The following is a 25,858-nucleotide window of genomic DNA, read 5'->3' on the forward strand; positions in this document are numbered from 1 at the left end:
TCAAGATATCTTAAATTGTAATTACGGACGTGTCCCGTGAAATGACGGATCCAGTGTCGTAATTAAAGATACCTTGAAAGGAATTTTGACTCGTCAAAATGTAATTGAAGATATCTTGAATTATTATTCTTACTAGTCAGAATGTAAATGCGGGTATCTAAAATTACAATTCCGGATTGTCAAAATGCATTTTTAGATATCTAGAATGTAATTACGGATAGTCAAACGAAACCGAATTTATGTTAAATCGGCTTGCCATACAGGAGGGATAAAGGAGCGCTCATTAAGCTACATCTCCTTGTGACGTAGTTTGTATTTTCTGTATATTTCTATTAAAATAAATAAGTAAAACTAGCAGAAAACTCCCCCTACCTGTTCCTCCAACATTATGTTGTTGTTACGTGACAACAGGAACGTGTTCCTGTAACTCAGAAAGCGAATTTCTTTGACGCTTCTGACCAATTTGACAGTGAAAGTTGTGAACGGCTCAGTGCGGACAGGTTCGGCTCGAGCCGTGATCTGGGTGTGGGCTCGTGGGCTCACGCGGCCTCTGTGGACTGAAGCACCTGCGGTGAGGATGATTAAAGCCTGTGAATCATCGCTCCGACATTCATACCCGGCAGGAAAATGTCTCAGACGGACTTTGGAGTCGCGGGAGAGGCGTTTCTAACACGCTCTTCATTCTGCGACTGCTAATCCAGTTTATGACGTTCAAACAAACGTTTTGCCCCAGGATATTAGCAACGTAAAGAGGGAACATTACAGATGGGTTACATAAACATTCATATATTATTACATACAGTGAGTCTTGCAAAAATCATTTATTCCCTTTGAACTTTGCTCTTTCTAACCTTCTAGCATTATGTTTATAGCAGACGTCTGCATCCTCTGAGGATCATTTCTGGATCACTGCAGCATGATGCTGCCACCACGTTTCACAAGGTGGTGTGTTCAGGGCAATGCACAGTGCTAGTTCCTCTATGTTTGCTGTGTACCTTCTTCCACAGCTTCTTATGAAAAGAACATGAGCTGTAACCACAAAAGCTTGACAACTCCAGCCTGAAATAATTAATCTTTAACAGAATTACAGAAAGATTCACTCTTCAATAACATTCTAATGTATTGAATATATATATATATATATCTTTGCCTTTAATTTTAAAAAATAAAGTTTTATTCATATTAACTTTTTAAACAGTATTATTTGTTATCGTTACTGAAGTCAACATAATCAGAACCTGATGTGAGCTACTTGTTTACATCTAATACATTTGGTTACTAGATAATCTTCCTCATTAAATCAATAAAGTTAAAAGTGCTCATTGTAAAACAATTTAACAAGGAAGATAATTATCCAGTTGCGAGTGTGTGTGTGTGTGCGCGTTTGTTTCTAATACCTTGTGGGGACCATTTTCCTGACATATACTATGTTGTTGCTTTTGGGTCAGATTTAGGACTAAGGTGTGAATTGAGTTTTGGTTAGGGTTAGGATAAGGTTTAGGCTGTAGAAATGAATGGAAAGTCCCCACAGAGATAGCTGCGCAAACATGTGAGTGCGTGTGTGTATGTCACATCTATGTAAATACGCAAGAGCTCCACCTGAGCGAAATGTACCCGGCTGGTGAGATAGAGGTTCAGTATGTTCAATTTTTCTTTTTTTTTTCCTGTTAGTTCTGCATTCCGGACTCTGCAAAAACACGTTGCGGTACAAGCAGAACGCAAACATTTGCTCATGCGCTTGAACCAAATGGATGGCTTCTGTCACAGCTTGCAGCCAGAGGTGTGTGTGATTCAGCTGACTGTCATTAATGATTCAGCTCCAAGCCTTCAGCTGGGCATAAACCTCACAGCCCGGTGCCAAAATCTCACCAGGGATTTTAGTTACCTAAAGCTAAAACATTTCTTCTATCTTCAAAAACACCTTGAAGGTCTACAAACTTTAGTGAAGTGTAAGGAGACTTCCCAAGTTTTGATAATTCAGTTCTTAAGGCGAAAAAGAAAGAAAAAAAAAACTATTTAGGAAATGAACTGAGAGGTAAACAAAAATTCAAATTGAAAAGGCAACATTTGCTTCTTTTATTCCTGGTACAATCAATACACATGTAGAAGTGTAAAAATGAACTTGTCTGAAAGGTGTTCACTATGTCACAAACAAAAATGCAAAAATAAGAAAAGAAAAAAAAGGTCTGCACACAACCGAGAGAAACGGACTATATTTCACTGCAACTACAGATATAAAAATAAACAGCTTTCTGTTCGCTTTACCCAGTCCGCTTAGGAACGCGCTCCGTTGAAATCATTAAGTTTCCAGGCGTTGCTGACGTATAAAAACATCTGCATGAATCAGACACCACAGAGGTGTAATTTTGGCTTTAGGATGCAGTGGTGCAGATACAGTCCCGGCTCCAGAAGGCAGTCCACTGCTTTGATCAGTCCAAGTTCAGCAGAGGGTTTTGCTGGTTCTTAGCATCAACACTTCAATCCAACGGGATCCGTCTGGATCTGGCCGCTCCCATGATCCAACACGTGGCCCTTTCTGCTCTCCGTCATCAGCTTCACTGCTTTGCTTTCTTTAAGATGGTGCCCACCGCAGAGATGACCGTGGTCTTTGTGCCGCTAGCCGTGGTGGTTACCGACACGACGGCGGGAAGGGTGGCCGTGGTGGTGATGAGGGTGGGCTGGGCCAGGGTGACGGGGATCGCAGAGTCCCATTTGCTTTTCCTCTTCTGGGCGTCTGCTGGCGGGAGCAAAACACAAAGCAGAATCACAACTCCTGCTGCATTAAGAGTTCATTAATCACCATTTTGTTCATTAGAGAGGCTGCCAGAAAGGCGTAGCTGTGAGGCGCTAGATGGGTTTCCATTACAAACGTGTGCAAAACTTTGTCCATGTTCCACTAATTTCGAAAAAACCCAATTTTGCAATTTTGGTGTTTCCATTAAATAAGAAATGACATGTGAAAAACTTTATTCACGCATTAACTTTCCCGGGTGGAGTTTTGTGCAGCCAGTGTTACCTGTGGAGGTGGTGGAGCTGCTGCTGCTGGTGGTGGAGGCCGCTGTGCTGGAAGGGTTGGTGCCTTTCTTGGTTCCCGTGACAAACTCGATCTGAAGAAAACACATTGAGACGTCGCTGAGGAGCCGTTCAGAGTCTGGCGACTTTGTTCCACCGTAAACTCGCTTCAAATCCAATATTTCCCAAACTGCTTTTCCAATGATTGCGCGCATAGTTACGCAAACTGGAATTAAACCCGCCAAGTTTGACAAAATCGTCCTTTGCGCCAAGACGATGTGATATTTTCCACCGTGTCGAAATTTGGATATTTTGCGAAACCGCAAAGAAACACTTTGTTTTTTCCGCGACCGGACGTCGCCACCGGCGAAAAAGCCGAAGAAAACGACAGGAGGCGGTAAGGAAGAGAACGATGGATAATAACCCTATCAAACTTATTCGCATGTGATTTTAACTGCGTTATTTATTTAACGGAAAAACAACAACTGCAAAATTGTTAGTCAAACATCCACAGGTGGAAACGCGCCGCAGCGTGTCATTTGATGCTGCGGCGCGTCACGGCGGCATGTGGCACTTTTCTAACCACCTACTTTCTCGCTCGCATTAGTCACAGACAGTTTGACGGCAACAATATCACCAAGAGAGAAGAAGAAGAAGAAGAAAAAAAAATCTGAAGAGCTCGGTTCCACCGGAGAAAAAAAACAGCTGACGTACGAGATCCGAGCGAGTACAGCCAAGCTGCAAACCTGCACTGGGTTGGGCCGTTACGAGAGCTGAACTTGGCAAAGGCAACTTTTGCCTCAGATGAAGATCGTTAAGTAAAAATGAAGCACAGCTGGTTGAGACTTGCCACTGGAAAAAAAAAAGACTGACAGAATATTTATCCTGCTTTTTCTTTGTTCGGCTCACCTTGGTCCGCTCCTTCTTGGCCTTCTCCAGCTTGTCCATCTCCACTTTCTGGGCTTTGGCTGGAAGGAAAATAAAATAATAATAATAATAATAATAATAATAATAATAATAATAATAATAATAATAACGAGGGGTTCTCAGCTGGAATCATGAATTAAGTGTGAAGGAGGACGTACCGAGAGCTTCGTAGTAGGAGTCTTCAGACCAGCCGTGAGGATCAAACATGTCTTTTGGGTAGTTCGTCCCCAGTTCATCGATTCCACAAAACTGAATAAGCTTCTCGTAAATACTGAAAGGAAACCAACGAAGTCCGGTCAGTGATAAGCTGCTCAAACACGACCGGATCGTCAGATTGTCTCAGACAGGACGAGGCTGGATAGTGTTAATGACCTTGTGTGGTCTTTTCACTCAAAACGGACAAAAAAAAAGGAAAAAGTGACAGCCTGTGTGGAAAGTGCGTGCGTCACTGGCATGTGTTCCTCAGCTGAGTGCATACCTCGGGTTTCTAAATTCCTTTTTCTTCTGGATGTGGCTGTTTGTGTCAAAGTCTCCGTGGATTTTTCTCTCGTACAGTTTGTAGATCTTCTCCTGTCACCACATGAGCGAGTCAGTGAACGGAAACAGACTGAACGTGTCAAATCATTGATTATTTCTACAATAAGTTCTGAATCAGAATATATTTCTGATGCCACAGAGGAACATTCAACCAAGCTCCAAAAGAAATACAAAATCACTACTCCTGGACAACGTTCAGTTTTACTCTGTAGTAAAAAAAATAAATAAATCAGGTAGCGCTATTCCAACAGCTGGACATTTATGTTAAAATATGCCTCAAAAAATGATATGTTGTAAATAACAATGGATTTTCCCCCCAGATTGAATAGGAGAAAGACAAAAAAGTTGGAAACTAGAGTGAAAAACCTTTTCTCTCGATATTATGACTATTAATGTAAAATAATAATCTTCAGTCGCATCCCAACGTCCTCATATAACAGCTGAGATATTTGCGGCATGGAGTCTCGTCAGCATCCATTTCCTTCAAAATCCACACTCGAATTCTTTCGCTAAATTAGGATCTGAGCGAAATGGACTTGAAATTCTTCTAATCACAACATTTTGTGGCATTCAAATTAAAACAACTAAATCTGGTTGGTTACAGTCAGAGCTTCAAAACCACAAAACTTGCTCTCAAAGTAACGGTTGGGCGGCACTAGGTGAGCTAAATTATCTAAATCACGACCAATAATGGGTTTCTGTTGTATTTTGAAATGTAAATGTTTCATTCAATGATGATTTTTTGCCACCAAATATATGAGAAACCAAACAATCTCTGTCATCCTGCATATCTTTGGGGTTTGCAAACATTTTCAATTAGAGTTGATTAATCATTTTGTTCCATTAGTCATGTCATTCCTAAAGAAAAGCTGGAAAAACTCTCTAAGAAAACGGATTCAGACTATTAAAACGAGGAAGCAATGGTCACATCCAAAACCATCAAAACATGCTGCCTTTCTCCAGGCAGCCATCTTTAAATCCCCCCCCAAGGTAGATCCAGAATCTCCAAACCAGATTACCACTCTCTCCAGTTCATTTGTGTTTTCTGAACTTGAACACTGCTGAAACCAAGTTTTACAAAATCAAATCAAAACCAGAAACTAAAAAGGTACACGACCTCCTGCTGCCGTGACCTGAAGGCAGGGGCGTGCAGGGCGCTCGGGTGAATCATCAGATGTTCATCAGACAGGAGGGGGAGCGCCAGCCCTGGGGCGACCGTGTTTGCTGGGCGCTTTCAGAGTCAGCTGTGTGTCCTGACCTGCCTTACCTCCTCGCCAGGAAGCAAACTCGAGCGGCGCTCTGAACGCGGCGGCGAGAAGTAGAAAGAGGGGAGAGGTGACTGAGAGGGAGACGCTGCTCTAATTAAAGGGGAGACTCAGAATTTATGTAGCCACCAAAATATATTTCTGTTTCCAGAGGGGGCGATTAAACATCCTAACCTATTCATTGGGTGTGTGCAGAAGAGCACTTTTGAGGACACACACACTGGGCTTTTGTAGATACTCGCAGCTTTTATCATCCCATTAGGTCTGGGCCATAAACCGAAAGTTATCCAACGACGAAATTTATGACAATGGCCGACGTCACTTTGCCCGTGTCGGTATTCTCTGTGTTTTTGTCTTTGGCTGTGCAAAGCTGTGCATGAAAACGTTACAGTCCGTTTTCACGTGACTCTACCCACATCAGGTCTGTAACGAGTGAGGGAGACGGTGAGGTTGAGAAAAATGGGAGGAAATGTCAGATTTTGAAGCAATGGCTGAAACGATTAATCAAATTAATAGTGACAAATCGATTAATCGCTAACTAATTTAGTCATCAATTAATCGTTACTTAAAAATAAGTCAATTTGCTGGGAAAAAAAATACATACTCGGAGAATTTCAGCAAAAAATGTACAAAATAAATATGCATGTAAGATAAAAACACCTTTGTCCATAAATATGTTTAAGCTAAAACTCCTTAAGTGGCAGAGTTTGAGCTTCATGCGGTTCAAACTGACTTACAGAATGAGACGCTGTGGTACTTTAGGTAATAAAATGTTTTCTTATTTAAAAATTAGATAAAATATTTTTCTATTTGCATATTTCAGTGTATTTCTCATGTATAAAAAGTCATAAGTGGTTAAATATAAAATCTGTAGAATTTGCCCATTTGTTTTTATCCAATTAATCGATTAATCGTCAGAATAACTGACTGAATAATTGATGGAGCAATCAATCAAATAGGTGAGTACTAAAATAATTTCTAGTTGCAGTCCTAGTTGAAGCGAAGAAAAAGCAGCAGCTCAGTCCAGAAAAAAAAAAAGAAAAAGAATCATTTGGCAACATTTTGGTTCAGCAAGGACATTTGGAAGTTATTTTTATTCTTCTAAACATGTTTAGTTGTGCTTATTTGTTCAATAACTTAACTAAAAGTACATATTTTCATCATATATTTACAGATTCTGCAGTCTTAAAAGTCCCATCACATCCACATTCCTGATCTTTGGGAGTGTTTTATATTGTCGTCCATTTATCCTTATCGAAGTGAAGTGCTCTATAATTCATAATAATTCACTTTATGCCATTTCGCACAGCCCTAACTCCCACTTTCAAATGTCAAGCTTTGATATACGTCTACCGAAGGAAAATTTGTCAATGTTTCCATGGGAACCAGTGTTAGGTTCTTATGATTTCACAGGAAGCACTGAGAGTGTAAAAGTGTTTATTTGACGCTCTAAGCAGCCTACAGAAAATAGGGCCTCTGAAACGAACCACACCCTTACTGCCCTACCCTGATAACTTTGGAATGTTAAACCTACTCAATCCCGACTACAGCAGCAATAATTACGTTTTTACTTTTTACATTTATTTTTTTTTAAATCATGTACATTGTTGATGTATGGGGTTTGTCGTTAGGGCTGGGTACCTGCAGTTGACTGGAGCAGCGTCCCGCGGGTTCTGGAGGGATTCGGATCTCATTGGGTGACATGTTCCTCACCTTCTCTGAGAAGAGCGCTGACGAGACAAAAAACATTTAAAAAACCAATAAAAACAAACATGACTCCTTCTATATTCCAACCTGTCCTCACATGAAGAGGCATTAACTGAGTAAACACTCTTAAAGAAAGCTGGTGAACATGGATTTTTTTTTTTATTTGCTTTCTGAAACATGGGTTGTTTGCGTGTATGCATGCGTGTGTGTGTGTGTGTGTGTGTTATGCTAATCTAGCAGTGGGGAATTCCTGTGCACCCTGGTTGTAAGTGTAGGTTTTACAGTGCGCACATTGCAGCCAGGGAGTGGCTGCTGTCAGGGCTTGTACGGAGAAGGGAGGCTCCTTTCCCTCCTTTTGGCCTGTCACTTGTTTCGCTCTGTTTCCCCCTGACTCCAGGCCAGGCATTCTTTACTGTCACCGCTATATCTCAATCACACACACACACCCGCGTGCGCTCCTTGCCTTCACTCGCTGCTGTCAGACACACTGTTAAAAACGTGCTATAGGTGTGTGTGTGTGTGTGTGTGTGTGTGTGTGTGTTTGTAACAGCAGAAGTGGGTGCTGGCTTTTAGTGAGGAACATAGACGGGTTAAAACTTGACTCAACAAGATCATTTTCTGAAGCGCTGACTTGGTCTCTGGCGAACATTTTATCTAAAAAAAATAAATACATAAATAAATAAAAAAAATACATCGGAGGAAAATTCCACTAAAACACAAGGCTTTCAATTAAGTCAAGAATTAGCAGTAGAAGCAGTAATTCTTCCTGCTCACTTTCCTGTAATCTTTTGTCCTGACCAGCCAGATTATAAAACCGTTGGGTCCAACATGCGACCTGGAAAGTGAGCCGAGCTGTATTTAGTGTCTGGACCGGGCACGAGTCAGAACCAAGTTCAAGTTTTTAAATTGTTAAAACATTACAGCATGACCTTCCTAAATTATTAAGTTGTCCTGAAATGTTAGTGACCCATCGCTATGAAACTTCACACACAAGTTACAGACAAGTTCATTTTTACTCTTCTACATGTGTATTGATTGTACCAGGAATAAAAGAAGCAATGTCAACCCGTTATTTATTTTATTAAGAATGTTAAAATATGCTATTTTTATTTAGATTTTTTGTTTGTTTGTTTTAAATCAGTTATATCAAATTTTTGGATAGGACTGAGAGGATTAGTACTAAATGTAGCCTGTGATTATTCTGTCCGAGTTGTTTCTGTAAAGGTTTCTGTTCTGTTTCTGCTCCAGCTTGTTCTAAATCTGAGTAAATACTGTGAAACTGCTATTTTTTCTTCAAGGCTACATTTTGAGAATCTCACACAGTGACTCCTCCAGACACATCCGTCACTCTGTCCTATTGTCATCCAACAAGGCGTGTTGCTCAGTTTTATCCTACCGAACATTAAAAGAAACTCCTGAAATCAATTTCCCGCCACTCTGACCTCCATACATCGGAGCATGACCTCCCTCTGGGCCCTATTCTTCAGCTGACATATTATCAATCACCCTCCTCTGGGTCAAAGGGTTGTTTTTGCTGACTAGGCAGAAACACAATGCCTACACACGCATATACAGGTTTTATTCAAACAATATTTTAGTGAAACAGAAGCATGGGTAGCAATGCTCATTTGTAGGTACATCTGGAAATAAAAAGTGTTGCCTCTAGCCATGACAAATGCCTGACACAACAAGTCTGATGACTCATTAGGCGGCGGCCTGGCATTTTATTACAACACAGATAGGCACTTTCTCAGGGCATCTGAAACGAGGCTTATGCCATGGTAAAAAGGCCACCCATCTGCTAAAGACAACCTGAGATTTACTGGAAAACTGCAGCTTTCACCAAACTCTCATCGAAGCATCAAAAAAAACCTCTGTTGCTTCACTTTGTCTGGGCGGCCACCAATAAATCACAGCTTGCGCAATAAATAACCATGCTTATAAGTCAGGGCCGACTGGGGAAAAAGTACTGGTGCACATTAAGAAGACTGTAACATACAGAGAAAAGACTGTAGTTTGTTTCCAAATGACCATCTGTCTTCCAGAGTGAAAGGCGCGATCTGTGCCCCGAGGGTCTTTTTTTGGACAGTGTCTGTCTCTTCGGCGGACGGACAAAGAACAGAGACTTCAGCCCTGGTGACGGGGCTTTTGGCCAGAAACGCTCTTGACATTTACTGATGGAAAAGGACTGCGGAGGAAGAGCTCCACCGCTGGAATATCAAAGACCTAAAAGCCTCGACACTGATGCTGATCTGCGGTTCAGAAACACAAAAACGTCTAAGAATGCGTTTCATTTGCTTTATTTTCACGTCACATGGCGTCTTAAGCCGCATCCAGCGCGTGGAATGGCAAACAGTAAGAAGAGAGGTTTTCAGTCAGGCTGGCGAATGAAACCGCTCCCTGTATCAGTCACATCCTGTCTGATCTGATGCATACATGCCCACTTGTGCAGGTAAACAATTACTCATCAAACACTAGCAGCTTCTTGTCGACTCCTGATAGTCAGATCTGCTAAACAGCTGGCAAACGGTCCGACTAAACCTGGTCTAGTTAATGGATTGTGTATTAAATGCAACTTACAACTTGCAAACATGAAAAATCATAACATCAGATTCACACTCTACAGCATTCAGGGTTTATACACTTTTCCCAGTAAAACTCAAGGACTTTTCAAGCATTTTCAAGGTATGTTTTTAAACTTTTCCAGCCCCACATTTTGGAATAAAAAAACAAAAACAATGCAAATCGAATAAATGTAGGATGCAATTTATTAATGTTTTAATAAAGTCTTGGGATGATACTCTGCATTCTACAGTAGGGACAACGTAAAGTATTTTGAAATTTCTCCAACTAACTCAACAACAACAAAAAGAAAATCCCCCAATTTCAATAATGCTTGACTTATAAACTAAAAGCTAACCTTTATTCCAAATTCATAGATCAATAAGTCATTGAATTCAATTAAAGCGGACTAAACAGAACTGGTTTGAACCCTTAATGCTTCAGGATACCAACACGTTTTTTGACAATGTTCTGCTCTCAACTTCGTGAGAACCTGCTGTATAAACATGCTGGAACAGATGCTCAATGGGGTCCAACATCAGTGTCTGACCTCACAAATGAGCTTCTGGAGGAATGGTTTGAAATTCTTATAAAATTCCCTGTGGAGTTGAAGTTGAATAATTGTTGTCAGGATATAAAACTGTGTTTTTCACTCTTGAAATGTATAAAAATGATTTGCTAAATACACAATGACATTTGATTTTTTTTTTTTTTTATGAGTTTGTGTCCTGACTTTGCTGGAACTCCATGATGTATGTTCAAAAAATATGCAGGAAATACTTTGACTTTGATGATGCTTTATGTATAAAAGAGTGAATGTATAATAAACTTGTGCTTCCTTTACTATTATTGCTTCTCCATTTATGTACTATTTTCGTCTTGTTTTTGTTTGTTTTGGGGTTTTTATGTCCTTTATTTTTCACTCGTGTATGGAAATGTTAAAAAATTGACCAAAAAAAAAAACTAACTTGGCTGGCATCTTATAGCGAGTTGGGGTGTAACTAAGTTTGAGATGGCAAACTAATGAATAGGTTTAGCAATAAAGTGCATGATATCCCATCCCAGTTTATGAGAAATATTTCTAGGAAACAAGTACTGAGGATTATGAGCTTGTTTATCATTTGAGAAGCTGTCATTATTACATATTACTCACCAACAAGCTCATTGGGGTCCTTCTTCTCTGCTTCTGATGCCTGTAATAAAATAAAAAAAAAAAACAACAGGGCGGGAGGAAAAGGAGAGAGACATAGTCCAACATTTAGATTTTAATTTGGTCAGAAAACAAATCTGGCCAATAATAATTACACTCTGTGTTAGGAAATGTGAAAAGCAGAAGACAGGAAATGATGAACCTATGCGTCGGCTAGAACAGTTAATTTCAGTGCAACAGATTAAGGCTAATTTTCCACCCAATCTAAAACGGTACAAAAAAAAAAAAGTAAAAAGAAAAAAAGAAGTTTGGCATAGAAGCTAATTGTACAAAACAAATCCCAGAACAGTTCCTGAGAGGTGGAGAAGGATTGTAAATGTATTCGGTTTCCAGAGAATGCCTCGGCTCAGCCAGAGGAGGAGCTCTAAAATATGCGTGGTGCGGTGCCAGCACTCTGAAGGTAATCCAGGTCCAACACAACAGCGCTGTTATTCACAGGACATGAAGCATCGCCTAGCAACCACGCAGGCACATCAAAGGATTTGCCCTCGCCAGGAGAAGAAGGGAGGAGGACAAAGTTCAGGGGAGTTCTGACAAACGGAGCGTGTATGCCCGGCAAAAAAAAACAAAACAAAACAACAATCAGCACTACGGTTGAGAAATCGGTCACGATTCATTGATCGCCTCCTTAACGATCGGTTCTCATTTAGCCGAAGTAACACATTCTCATTTTCAAATATGAAAAAAACCTTAAAAGTTTAATGAAGTCGCCTTAAAGTTCAGCCTAAAAAGCAGGTGAATGCACTTTTGTAAGAGGTAGAGGAGTGCTCTAAAGATGGCAGAATACTGACAGTTTGTTCCTGTTATGTTTTCCATCTCGCCAACAAGCTAACTGTTATGTTTTGTAAACCAATGCCGAGTTTCTAAGTAACAACACTCTTCAGTGTGAGTGTTGCTACTGAAAGAAACTCAGATTAACCATTTTGAGTAACAGTAACGAGATTAAAAATGAAGAAAGAGGAAGAAAAGGAAGTTATTATCTGCAAAATGCAGAGAAGTGTCTTCTTTTCTTCCAGGCTGAGAGAGAGACAGAGAGACTTTTCGCAGATAACAGGAAGGCTAAACGAAAAAATACAAAGTTGCTCCGTTTTATGTTTTGGAGATTTTCGCCACAGCTTCTTAGTGAACATGTTGGACTGGAAACAATTGTGGCTCATTGAAAATCTCAGCATCAAGTTAAAGCTCAACTTACTTTCCAGGGAGTTCATACAGACAGGTGTTTTAGCAATGCTAGCTGCTCTAATTAGTAACGCAACATCACAGGCAAATAACTGAAAATTTATTGTATTTTTGTACAATATGCAGTTAATACTAAAAGTATTGACACTCTTGGGCTTGGGCTTACAGAGGGCTGGATAACAAAACAAAAAAAATCAATAAATATATTGCGATAGCAAGGGATGCACAGTGGCGCAGTTGGTAGAGCTGTTGCCTAGCAGTAAGGATGTCCTGGGTTTTATTCCCGGCCCGGGGTATTTCTGCATGGAGTTTGCATGTTTGCATATATAGATGAGACACTATTTCTCTATCATCTTTTAAGAAATGTCCATTTCATGTCATTCTAGAATCAAAATTACATTTTTGGTTCAACTGTAGCTCTTAAAAAAAAAAAAAAAAATCTGAATAAATTAAAATCGATACTTGCCACTAGTGGTCCATTTCTAGTCCTGCAGGTCTGAAATCAACATTTATATACAAACTTTATACATGTTGATAAAAACATCCATCAAAGTTCGCCTCTAAAACCTAAAGAAATCCTGGAGATGCGGAGCAGTAAAACTCGGCTTTTCCATAAACGTAAATATATTTGACAGGAATATGGTGGAAAAAAGATTCTTTATTTGCGCTGGTTTCCCACCTACTCATGAGATATTGCATCACCTCAGCATTCCTCTCTATGCTGCACATGCTACCAATAAAAACCAGCCGCACAGACATGCTGTGTTTCCAGGAGCTCCCACCTTAAAGAAAAGAAGAAACATTCACATCTCATGTATAATCTAAATTATTAACAGATCATTTTCAGAAGATTTTAGATTAAACCCATTTTCCGCTGACTATGACTCTCATCCCCAACTGGGATTCTTATGAAATGTGACCAAATGGTCTGTAAGCCGCCTCCTGCTGGCAGATAGTATCTTTTTGAGTCACATAATCGCATTTCCTTGCAGTGGACAATGACTTGATGATCTTAAACTCTACGTCATTTGGTTGTCAAAGCGAGTACCAAACAGGGGGAAATAAATCGAAAGATGATCCATAAGAGATGCCATGGAGCAGACAGCTGCTTTTTGTCAAAACATAACAGAAGGTATGAAGTGACAAAAAATGGCAGAGAGGTAAATTCACCAGCATCCGTAATGTGTTTGCATCTTTTTAAAAAAAAGCAGTTTTCTATTGCTTTTGTTGCTAAAAAAAAGATTATTTTTAACTTCAGTAGACAAATTCACTGATTTTGCTTATAAAACGGACTGAAACACACTTTTAGTGTTTTATTTTGATTTAAAACACTATCCTAAGAAGGTTTAAGAGTTTTAAGAAACAAATGTAGCACAATTAATTAGCAAAAATTCCCCGTTGTACCAACTTCACTCTGGAGGCTAGATATTCCGCCTCTTTCCTCTAGCCTGCCCACAAATGTCCAAACCGAACGTAAAACAAATCAATGTCATAAAAAAAAGAGAGAGAAAAAATGACAACCAAGCAGGAAAATTGTGAAACAGAAAAGCAGAAAAGTTTCACAACAGCAAGTTGCAGAGAGCGAACACTGACAGTCATCAGATAACGCGAGCAAGCAGAGCCAACAAGCATCTATTCTTCTCCTGTCAGCTAATGAGCGTTAATAAGCAGCACGAAAACATTTCTACAGCGAGACAGCAGCGTACATCACACCAGATCAGATAAAAACATGTCAACAATAATGCATCGGCTTGTCTTCCCCTGAACATGACTTTCTGCTTTCCGTGTACAGTCTCAAACGTGTCGGCACACGAGTGCTGAAAAAAAACTTTTTCGATTAGAGTAATGTTTACACTGACAGTGCTGTTATCTGTCTTATTGCACGGCGAATTTAGCAGACAAAGCTGAATCAGACTACAGGCGGGTTACAAAGCAAAGCCTCAGAGGGCGCCACCCTCCTGGCGCTCGGCGCCCTCCGCTTCACAGCCCGACATGTTCGAGGCGCAAAAAATGTGGCGCGACTCAAATCCTTTTAAGCGAGTCACGCCGCTGGAGGGTTTAAGACACAACAAATCAGTTGTTAGATTAACATCCAGGCGTACATGATCCCACAACACCATCTAGTGGGCAACATTGACTTCCAAATCTAATCCGCCCGACCACAGGTCGTCGTTCAAATACCTCCACATCATCTGCGTCCCTCCCCTCGTCTGATTCGTCCATATCCTATAAACACAAGAAACGCAGAGGGTTAACACTGTAGGGCCGGGGGGGGGGGGGGGGTCAGAGGGCAGAAGATCAGGACAGGGGCCAGGCAGGCAACACAAAGGACTCCAACATTGTTAAACATTATTCAGCTAACTTTATGAAAAAGATGGGGACAGACTGAAATTGTTTGAACTAGATTACAGATTCATCAGTAGACGTTACATTATGACCATTCGTGTTAATGTTAACTTGCTTTTAGGCCTGCAACTAATGATTATTTTAGTGATCAATTCATTTTTTGATCACATTTTTTTATATGTCAGATGCATTATTATTCTGATGATTAATCAATTGCTCTGACAATCAGGTAAAAAAAAAAAACAAAAAAAAAAAACTTGGCACATTCTCCAGATTTTTCATTTTACTATTTTAGTCATTTTTACACAGAAAAGAAAAAGAAAATGTAACACTTTTTTAAATGTCAAATACAAAATGTATACAAAGTTTCCCCCAGAAAACTTGCAAAGTCTGGTGGTTGGACACAAGAGCAGTCATTCAGCCAGCAGACCGTCGTGTTTTTGTCCAGTTAATTAATCACTTACTAAATTAGTTGAGGATTATTTCAGTAATAAATTAATCACGATTAATCGTTTCAGCTTTCTTTAGCTGCTGAATGATTCAAACATCAGCTGTCAATAGTTAAATTGGCATAAATTCAATTTAAAAGCAATCCAGGACCATGACACTGGTTTTTAAACTGTACAATGTTTAAAGCACTAAGAAATACAATACAGTTTTTTTATGCACATGATTAACTGAAACCACACTACAAATTATCTACAATAACTTTAGCCTAAAAGGCTAGGCTAAAGTCCAACGCTTTGAATAGTTAGCAACAACAAGATGCAAACCTACTGAAGGCTTTACCTGCATGTTGAGTCAAACTTCTCTTTAGAAACTATGTGGCTTTGCCCATTTAGGGTAACATGTTCTCAAACAATTGCCAGTTTTGGATTTGCTTTATTGTGGTGCCACATTTGGACATGGTTGGCAAATACCTATTCTGAAATGACTTGGGTAAAAAACATTGAAAGATTCCCAGAGAAATGCAGTTACTCCAACAAAACACAGCTCATACTAGCCACTGCTATAAACTAAAATGTAGATCTATGTAAAGACTAAAATATATCCCCTGCTTCTGGTTTGAGACAATAAAAATCATAGAGGAGGAGAAATTTATTTATTTTTTTTTTTTGTAAAAAATTCCTTATAAGGTAATTATTCTATTGACATGCATAGTTTGTTTAATTATACAAAATGTAAAACAATACCGATATCCACCAAAAAGTGTATGTGCTGCTCTGTCCTGATTATTATTTTCCAATAATAAAAACTTTATTTGTGATCATGGCAAGGTGAACTACATTTTTTTCAACCTATTAAAGTACAATCTGTTACTTTGGTGAACAAACATAGAAAAACACACACGCACGCACACAAACTTCATTGACAATAGTGACTCCAACGTGATCAGTTTACATGGAGGTTATAAAATCTACTGATGTATAAAATTATGTTACACAAAATAGATTAAAAACAATAAAAGGCACAAACATATTTTTAGCAATCTGGCTTCACAATAAAACTGCTGCCTTGTGTTGTTAAAACTTCCACCTGATTCATTTAATCATTTCTCGCATTATTATAAAACTACGCAAGCTATTGCTTTCTTATTACCAATGATTCCAACCTGGCCTCCAACCCCAAAAAAAAAAAATGCAATTTATTCAAAAAATAAGCATGACACCTTGGGTTTTATGTTTCTATAACTGCCTGTAAATACCCACACGCGGCACAAATAGAGTAAAAAGAAGAAAAAGAAAAAAAAAGTTGGGTTCAGTTTAGACCTGACTGTAAATCTTAACCTAGCCTAGCATTATCATAAAAAAAAAGAAAAAGAGAAATGCTCCTGACTAATTTGTTAGCTCATTTTTCCCCTCTTAAAAAGATAAAACAGCTGCTAGAATACTAATAAAAACAGATTAACCCTTTTAGAAAATTAACAGGAAACTAGGAAATATCTTTTTTGTAGTACGACTCATGATCCAACAATCACATAATCAGCCATCTAATATAGACAACTGTTCAAGAAATCTTTTTAAAACTCAAACTTCTTGAAGTTCCTAAGACAATATTTGTTCTTTTATTACTTTTGTTTGAAGTTTTCTTAAAATCAGAAGGTTAAGCTCATTTGCTCTGTTGTAAAAATAGGCAAAATGATTTCATTCCTTTATTTCCTAATGGATTCAGAACAACTACCCATAATAACGCACCTGCAGGAGGATTTTCTCTCTTTTACAGTCGATGTTTGCTACAATTAACTCTGAAAGTAAATGCATTTACCAATATTTTGACATTTCAGACGAATGGGTGGACATTACAGTACTGGGGAAGAAAAAAAAATGAAGAAAGTGTTTGGTTAATCACCACTACACTGCCATATTCATAAATATATATATATATATATATCAATGCACCAATTAACGGTTCAATTTTATCTTGATCATCGCTGGCTGCTGATCAACAACAGCATCGAAACTGAGATCTCTCAGAATTATTCAGCCTATAAATGCATCATCAAAGATCGCCTGCTTCTGATTAACCTTGTATGAGTTTAGGAAAAATTCGATAAAGTTTATTAGGGAAACATCTTTTGATGCCAAAAGAGAAAAAAATGTATTTTCTTCATTTTCTGTTTGATCCAAAACTACTCAATCAATAAAAGTTAACCTTTTTTTTTTTTATTTCTTTAATGTGTTGCAGTTGTAACTGGACTCAACAGGTCAGGACTGAAAACGAACCAAAACTGTTGGTCGTCCTTGTAGGACTGAGCGTCTCGATTTATATTACAAGGTCACGTTTTGCTTCAGTTTTTATCATTTCAGTGAAACAGCTGTACGTTTGCTGAGCATTACTGGATGTTTTCTTTCCACTTGTGACTGATTTTAACGGCAGCCAGATTTAACCTGTGAAGACGCGTTCAGAGCTCCGACACTGACCGAGTTGCTGTCGTGGCTGTCCTCGTTTCCAGATGCTCTATCTTGAACATCCTCTGTCCGGTTCAGGTCGTCGTCCCCGTAGCCATAGACCAGGCCCCCTCCGTGGCCCCCTGCACACAAACACGCAAAGGTCCGACACCGCCTTAGGGAAGTTACAAACAGGCTCCAGCTTCCCCTTTTAAAAACTATTTTTTATTTGGTGTTGTGGCTTGGAGTTAGTAAATTAACACAGAAACGAATGATTTGTTTATTTGCTTAAGCCCTATTAGGGACACAGCCGGGAGAGGACATCACATTTTTCAATCCATCAAAACCAAATTTGATTTATCTGTGAGTGACTAACATTATTTCAATCAAACTAAAACACCAGAGGTCGATCCAACAGGCTGACTACATTAGCAGAAATGGTTTGCTTCATATTTGAAATACCAAAATATCACATTCCACAAGTCTTTTGTGATTGCAACAGACATTGATACTGAAATAGTAACTGTAACCGGATTCATGGTGCAGCTACCTCCATATCAAAGGTCAACCGACTCTATATGCAATGCGCTACTTTTGTAAAGAAAAGGACACGGGTGATAAAAGTAGAAATAGTGGGAAAAGTGGAGTTTATGCACTTAAATTTAGACCCTTAAAACACACAATTTTTAAACATTTTTTAAAAAATGTGTTGCTTTGAGTGAAATGACCACAAATGCATTTTAAAATACAGCTTTTCGATGGGATAAACATCTGTACGTTTACAATGTTCTGTTTTATGGACGTTTGGTGATTTTTTTTGTGTATGTCAATTAGAGTACAGATCAGAGCTTGTCTTGTTTTTATTGATCGATTTTTAGATTAGTACTAGGTTTTTAGATAATTTATTCCTACTAATGAAGTTTTACTTCCTTCACGAGTCTTTTTGAGCTACGATTGATGGACATATTGAAAACAAATTAATTAAAGCATGCATTTCTGTAATGATTGCTCTGTTAATGCCATAACTTTTTGTGAAAAGCTAAAAAATTGAAAGCCACAAATTACCCCAGATTTTTTATTTTTTTATTTTAAAATGCACTCAACTCTGTGAAAAGCTAAAAAATTGAAAGCCACAAATTACCCCAGATTTTTTATTTTTTTATTTTAAAATGCACTCAACTCTGTTTTTAGTGTAGAATAATCCTGTCCAGGTTTAATTTATGTAGATCACAGGTGTCCAGTCCTGAAGGGCCACTGCCCTGCAACTTTTAGATGTGCCTCTGCTGCACCACATCTCAATAGAATAATTAGGAGAACTTATCTACACAAGAAGGGGGTAATTAAGCCATTTCATCCCAGACTTTTGTACCTGTGGCACACATCTAAAAACTGCAGGACAGCGTTTTTTGAGCACTGGAGTTTGACACCCATGATCTAGAAGGTGGTGTTTTAAAGTTGGACCCCTTCTGAGATGATAGAAATGTTTTTTTTTTTGTTTTTTTTTTTTGTTTTTTTGGGGGGGGGGTTAAACGTTAAAACTGTCCTAGTTTGAGTTTCACAAATTAAATAACGGCTTCACATTTAGTGTTTCAAAGAGTATGTAACTGGTGTAACACAATTTAGGCATGTTTGTACATCCCTTCTAATTCAGACATTTATTTAACACAAATGAACATCCAAATAAATCATCAAGTAAACTTGAGCTCACGATATAAAGTACATAGCCTGGAATAATGTTCTGAAAAACTAAAATGCACGTATAATTTGTCAGCAAAGCTTCAATTTAACTACAATAATACCAGATTTAACATAAACTAAGGTTTCTAAACAACTAAAACCAACAAAAAGTATAAAGTAGGTTAAGCTAACTGTTAGCTCACACTCATGGAAGTCTCACAAACAAAATTAACAAATTAATATTGGGTTTTATTGTGATTAAAGCTGCGGTAATAATTTTTTTTTTTTTAATCACCTGAATCTTCTGGTTCTGGGTCGGAATCGGGCTCCGAATCATCTCCATAATCTGCTAAAGATGAAAGCAGAGCGCTTTTTTTGCCACTCGCCATAACTGTTTCAGTCGCATAAACGCAGCGGGGCTGTGAGCGCATACTAAACACGTCACCGGACGAGAAGCTTCAGCTGCGCAGTGAAGCAATGCGCAGAAAAACCACCGGAGCTACACTGGGAAATGTAGTTCTTTATCGTCTATTGCTACGTCGTGCTGTGAAAATTATAGAATATTTATGTATTTATGTTACTATTTACAGAAAATTTATATTGAAATGTGTAACACAAATTATGCCTCTATATCTGTATTAACATTACTTTTAAGGTTTAGCATACAAGCTACATAATAACAATGCAACATTATTAGAACATAAAGCAGTGTTAGCTAATATTTTGACTTCTAAAAGAAAACGGCAAATTTATGAATCATAAAACATCTTTATTGTAATGGCTCTTAAAATACAGTGCCTTGGAAAACAATTCTTAGCCCTTGATTTATTTTTTCATTAGGCCACATAGAGTCATAAACTTTAATATATTTTAATAAGACTAATTGTGATAGATTAACACAAAGCATCATGTGTTTGAAATCATCCTGTTACAAGGTGAATATCCACGATTGCTTTGTGTTTATTTACATCTTCCCAGTTCCAGGTGAGGGGAAGCATCACCACAGCATAATGCTGTCACCACCATGTTTACGGTGGTGACAGCATAATGCCATGAAACCATAGTCATGATGGTGTTTTTAAGGTGACTTGCAGAATCCATTTGGAAAGATTCAGGCAACTTTTGGTAATCTCACTATTTTTGTAGTAAGATCAGTGCAAATAAAAAAACCGAACATTTTAGCTACATATTTTGAACTTATATTTGACAGACTGCTTTAAACAAAACGCTGTGACTCCGACTTAAAATTAAAATTTTTCCATATGTACAAAAATGCCTCAACAGTGGGAAAAGTGACACCAGAATGCATTTAAAGTGTGATTAAATATGTGCAAGAGTCTAAATCACTGCATTCTTTGAATTCTTCCTCTGTTTCCTCTTCTTTTGCTTTGGTGCTTTTGAGCTTCTGCAGCATCCGTACAGAAGAGCGAAGAGCAGCAGAGACAGAACTCCCAGTGCGAAGAACCCAATGACCACAAAGCCGCCCATCATCCATGGGTCCAGCTGCAGATGATCCAGGAACCAGTCCACCCACTTGTCGGGTGAGCCAGTGGGCTTCTGGTTCTCAGCCAGACTGCAGGGGGGACGGATAAACCACACAAGAAATCAGAGTGAGAGATAGTCAGCTTAACGGTTTTACCGGGATTTTATTTGCTACTCCAACACACATGAGGTGGCCCTCTGATACCCCTAAATAAAATCCAGTTTTTGTAATTTTCAGAAGTCGCCCAATTTTAGTAACTGCTAGCCTGCTAAAATGTTACATATTGATGTGTTAGAATGGTCCAGTCAAAATCTGGGCTTAAATCCACCTAAGAATCTGTTGCTCGATTTGGACGTTGATGTTCGCAGATACTATTTATCCAGATTGAACTGTTTAATCTCGAGTGTGCTGTGGTGGCATAGCACGACCCACATTTTGAGGCCTTGAGTCTTCGTCATGGGTTCGATTCCAGACCCAGCAACATTTGCTGCATGTCTTCCCCTGTCTCCCTCCCCCTTTCCTGTCAGCCTACTTTCATATAAGGGACACTCGAGCCCACAAAAGCCCATAAAAATCTCTAATCTCTTGTTGTTAAATCAACTTCATGAACTTTAATTTCTGAGTTAAAACCAAAACAATTTTCTTGTTGACTTAAATTGCATTTTTAAGGCAGTAGGTGAACTTTCACTTTCAAGTTCAACCACCTTCAAATATTTAAATATTGTGTTGCTGAATGGTCAAACTGATAAGGACATGCCCCAAAAGACTGGCATGTTGTCATTGCACTGAAAGCAAATTTTGCAATATTACAATTCATTCTTATATATTCATTCATGTTCTTCTATCAGATAAAATCCCTTCAAACTACACTGACATTTGCAATTGTAAAAAACTTCATGGGATGTCAATACATTTACATGTCTTTAATAAGTTGCTTCTACCTAAAGGGTTCATAATCGTATATTGTAAGGCTAGAAAGATGTTTCTAGAAGAGATAATACAAATATTCACGTTAAAATCATCATAAGCCACCACCTTCCTCTTTTAAACTCACCTCACCGTCGCCATTTCCTGTTAAAAGGATCCTGTCACGGCTCAGTTGCTCCCAACAAACTGGACATACAGGAGAATAATTCTTCTTCTGAGCTACGCAAAGCAGCAAAACCTTTCACACAAACTCTAACGTACGGATCCGCTTTGACTTTGACTTTGATGAGACATTCTGCAGATCCAAACAGCCCCTGCTCTTTGTGCGACGCAGTAGAAACAACTGCTTCTGGGTAATGTTTAAACAAAGGAGGAATGTCATGATAAGGTACGCACGCAGCAGCCGGACAACACTTCTCTGATGGCAACATGGTCGTTCCCTTACGTATTAAAATTAGAGCACATAACATTCAGTTACTCTAATATTATCATCATTTAAAAACTTATTTTTACATGCTGCTATATGACAAATCAAGAGTTTGCATTGTTGAAACATACACATTTATTGCAATTACTTATAATTACACATTTATTCCAATTACTAGAATCACCACGTGTGACAGCATCTTTGTTACCTCTATCTATACAAAAATGTGGTAGTTTAAACAATTAACAGCTCAGGTTTTCCTTTTTTTGTGGCACAATTTGTACAAAAAAATAAAAACACCCTTAAAAAGCCAGCAGAGGGCGCTCTGTCTTTTTCATATATATACAAAAATTGGCTCCCTTTGACATTAACTTCCAATTTATGCTAAAATGCAACCTTTCTATATTTCTCACAGTCACAGTACAATGAATGAATGTCGACTGGGCACAAAAGAACTGCACTTGTACCACATCGGTATCTGTTTAACTGGAGCACAAAGAAGCTTTTATTGAGTCTTTTCATGCCCAAAACGCTACCACACAGTGCTTTATTGTCCTGCTCTGTAATACTTTTTCATGAGGCGTGCCACTCTGCGGATCTTTGTGGATTCCAACGTCTCCCCGTCCCGGGATGCTGATGCAGTTTGTCGCTCAGAACTGGAAACGTCCCAAACCTAAGTCCCATCGTTCCTCTGGTTCGTCCCCATTTTAACGCCCACTTGATCAGTCCAAGCCAACCAGTGACACTCAAAAGATATATCCCCCTCTTCTGTAGCCTTGATTCAAGAGCTTCCGTCATGGTGGTGGCGTAACAGACCAAAAGGGTACAGGGTGTGATAGGCTTTGGATTCTGCAGACAAGTCCCGCTTTCTTTCACCAGATCAGACAGATTCCAAAGGCTGAACTCTCGAGCTCTGGTATTTTGGTTTGCCGCCGCAGCAGCAGCAGTGAAAGCAGGAGAGCAGCATCAAGAAAAGGACCGTGGCTGCAATGATAAACAGGAGGCAGAGAGCACAAATCAGTGTCGGCACAAGTCATTGGAGAAACTCGCATTTAAAGCTGTCGGCATGTTTGTTTAATGCAAAGATTGGACAGGACATGCATCAGTCAGTCAATCAAGTTTATTTGTGTAGCACATTTCAGGAATAGTGGATTTCATAGTGCTTTACATCGTGAAAACATAAAAAATATTATGCAGTCAACAATTGTGACAACCAATAACAGATGTTGTATTTTGTCAAGTGCCAAGTCATCAATGTACATCAAATATATTGGTCAATTCTCTATCTATTATGGTTCAAAAGCAACTCTAAACATGTCGGGGTATTAGCCTTTAAACCTGGAAATGTTCTTCAGGTGGTCGAAGGCTGAATTTGTAACTGTCTCTATGTGGATCTGAATGTTCAGGTCCATGACTTCACCCAAATGTCTGGTCTGGTCACTAGTTCCTAGCTGTAACAACTGAAGCAGTGTATTGACTCTAGATTGTTCCTCTTTAGGTCCAAATACTATAACTTCAGTTTTGTGGGCATGTGGGCAACCCGGACCTATATGGTAAAGGAATTGCCCCTAAACCTAACACCTGGCTGTGCCACCCTGAAGATAGACAGATTGTAGTGTAGTTACATTAATCAAAGTGATGTACTAAGAAGTATAATCTGTCACACAGATGACAGACATAACTCACCAATAAAGAGTAAGAGGATGGAAAAGGCTCCACTTTCCAGCGGAGCTGCTTGTGGAAGACCCTGGAGCTTCGACCACACCCGTTGCAGGATGCTTTCAAACTCCTGTTTGGCCTCCATGGTAGCCTCTGGATCCAGGCGAGGTCAGTCAAAACAGAAATAGCTTGGCTTAGGGGTTCAAAGAAGACGGCCTCTGTAGAAAGTTTAACTTCTAGAAAAAGAAGACAGGATGACGTTGAGGATAAATGAGGATACACCCTGGAGTTACCAATCCTGCTTTGGAAGATCATAGGCCCCAGATCTCTAAATACCTCGAGTTCCCTCTCATTATATACACCCCCCCTCTGCTAACTCCCTTCCTTTACGAGTGGGAGTAGGCTCACAAGATCCACATGTTCACACAGCAACTTATGTCCTCACTTGCTACACGTACAGCAGAAGCTGGATGTTCAGTTCAGCTATAAACAGACCTAACTATTCCAGGCCTGGCATTTCATGTGTGAGGCCTCTCATCATCACTGCAGCAGCTGCGTGTGGGTGAGACCTCACCGTGTGATACGAGACAGGCCGCATAGGAGATAAGGGCACAGAGCTGTGAAATTGTAACAGAACAGGACGCTGGAGACAGGCGTCACCACGGACAGATTCTGAATGGGCGACTGTGTGCGGTGATCAATGATGACATTACGGTATTTATAGGATTCACCAGATTTCAAAGTTGGCATGTGTCCAATTAGTGAACAGAACGTCAGATACTGAAAAATATGGCAATATTGGACTGTTCTTCACATAGAGAGCATAATTTAAACGCGTTAATTGTCTGTTTATGTATTTGGCAAACGCTTTTATCCCAATGCGATCTGAAGAGCTGAGTCGTCAAACGTTTCTTGAAGAATAGGTATGGTTCTGGCAGTGGTTGGTAGGTTCTTCCACCATTGTAAAACGACACATAAAAACAATCTGGATTGTCTTGAACATGGTGTAAGCGCTATCTGGCAATATAAATATGATTACTAACTCATATTCAAGTATCATGATTTGAACTTATCATGACCAGGTGTGATGATGTCTTTAAAAGCGGGAGTTTTGATGGTTTGCTTCTTTGGACTTAACCAACAATCCACTGATTGCAGGGCAAACTCCTACAGCTGTCACCACCTTTACCCCCAATTACACTGTCAGGCACAGTGATGGAAGAGTGATGATCAGGGCTTGTTTTGCAGCCAGAAAACCAGGCCAATAGATGCTTTGGCAATAACTGGGTCATACAACATAAGAATGAGTGCAAACATGGCGGCTGAAAATCTAATAATAAATAAAAAAAAGAAAGAAAAGTAATGCTTTGTCATGTACTTTTCTTACCCCTAAAAAGGCAAAGAATTAAAGCAACTTAGTGTTTGTGTTTCTGTATAGACCAAATTCAGAGTCATCAGCTTTGGAGTATAGTTGGGCAATATTTATTTTTTTGTTGGTAACTTCAGAAAGTGAAATATAATTATTTATTAATCTTCCGTCATGTTTCTTATTTTTTAAATTGATTTATAGGTAAATTAATTAACAAATGTATTCAGCCAACGCTACCAGTAGCAAACATTTAACTTGCTTCGCGGTTTTGTTTTCCTTCTGCTCCAAACAAGTAGCTACCTACTGCTCTACCGTTAATACGTATAAAGGACAACTTCAAAGCTAATTCAAGAGGCCTACGTTACCTTTTATATCACAAATTTATGTCGTTTACATAAAAATGAGTAAAAATAGTTACTGTACCCGAAAATCCATGCGCAGTACTTGCGTTGCTATGGAAACAGTTCCTTAAGCGACGACGTATCTTACTTCAGCGCAAACAGTGGAGTGCTCGAAAATATTCACACTCCCACTCACCACACTTTTATTTTTGATCATTTAAAGTAAAAGTGTTTCATGTTTTATTCTTTATACGCCAGAACAAAAGCTTTTAGGACAGCTTAAGGACACTGCTAGCTAGGAACCTTTGAAACCTGGAGAAAGGGAGCGGCTGAACACTCGAG

At 39.1% G+C, this 25,858-nt stretch overlaps 1 protein-coding gene across 2 annotated transcripts; it reads right to left on the bottom strand.

Moving 5' to 3' along the window:
• Positions 1-2,046: 2,046 nt before the first annotated feature.
• On the bottom strand, positions 2,047-19,798 carry LOC122822984 (SAP30 binding protein). 2 transcript variants are annotated; one of them, XM_044102159.1, is made up of 10 exons: positions 19,606-19,798; positions 17,667-17,776; positions 14,581-14,625; positions 11,164-11,203; positions 7,383-7,471; positions 4,418-4,509; positions 4,098-4,210; positions 3,922-3,980; positions 3,017-3,107; positions 2,047-2,737 (listed from the first exon to the last, which is right to left on the bottom strand). In XM_044102159.1, exons 1-10 carry the CDS (start codon positions 19,739-19,741, stop codon positions 2,556-2,558), a joined length of 957 nt encoding a protein of 318 aa, XP_043958094.1. In that variant the 5' UTR covers positions 19,742-19,798; the 3' UTR covers positions 2,047-2,555. The 2 variants fall into 2 exon arrangements, with proteins under 2 accessions (XP_043958094.1, XP_043958093.1); XM_044102158.1 differs by having other exon boundaries at positions 2,047-2,734; positions 19,606-19,767.
• Positions 19,799-25,858: the final 6,060 nt, after the last annotated feature.

The sequence above is a fragment of the Gambusia affinis genome, linkage group LG20 (genome assembly GCF_019740435.1).
Source record: "Gambusia affinis linkage group LG20, SWU_Gaff_1.0, whole genome shotgun sequence".
NCBI lineage: Eukaryota > Metazoa > Chordata > Actinopteri > Cyprinodontiformes > Poeciliidae > Gambusia > Gambusia affinis.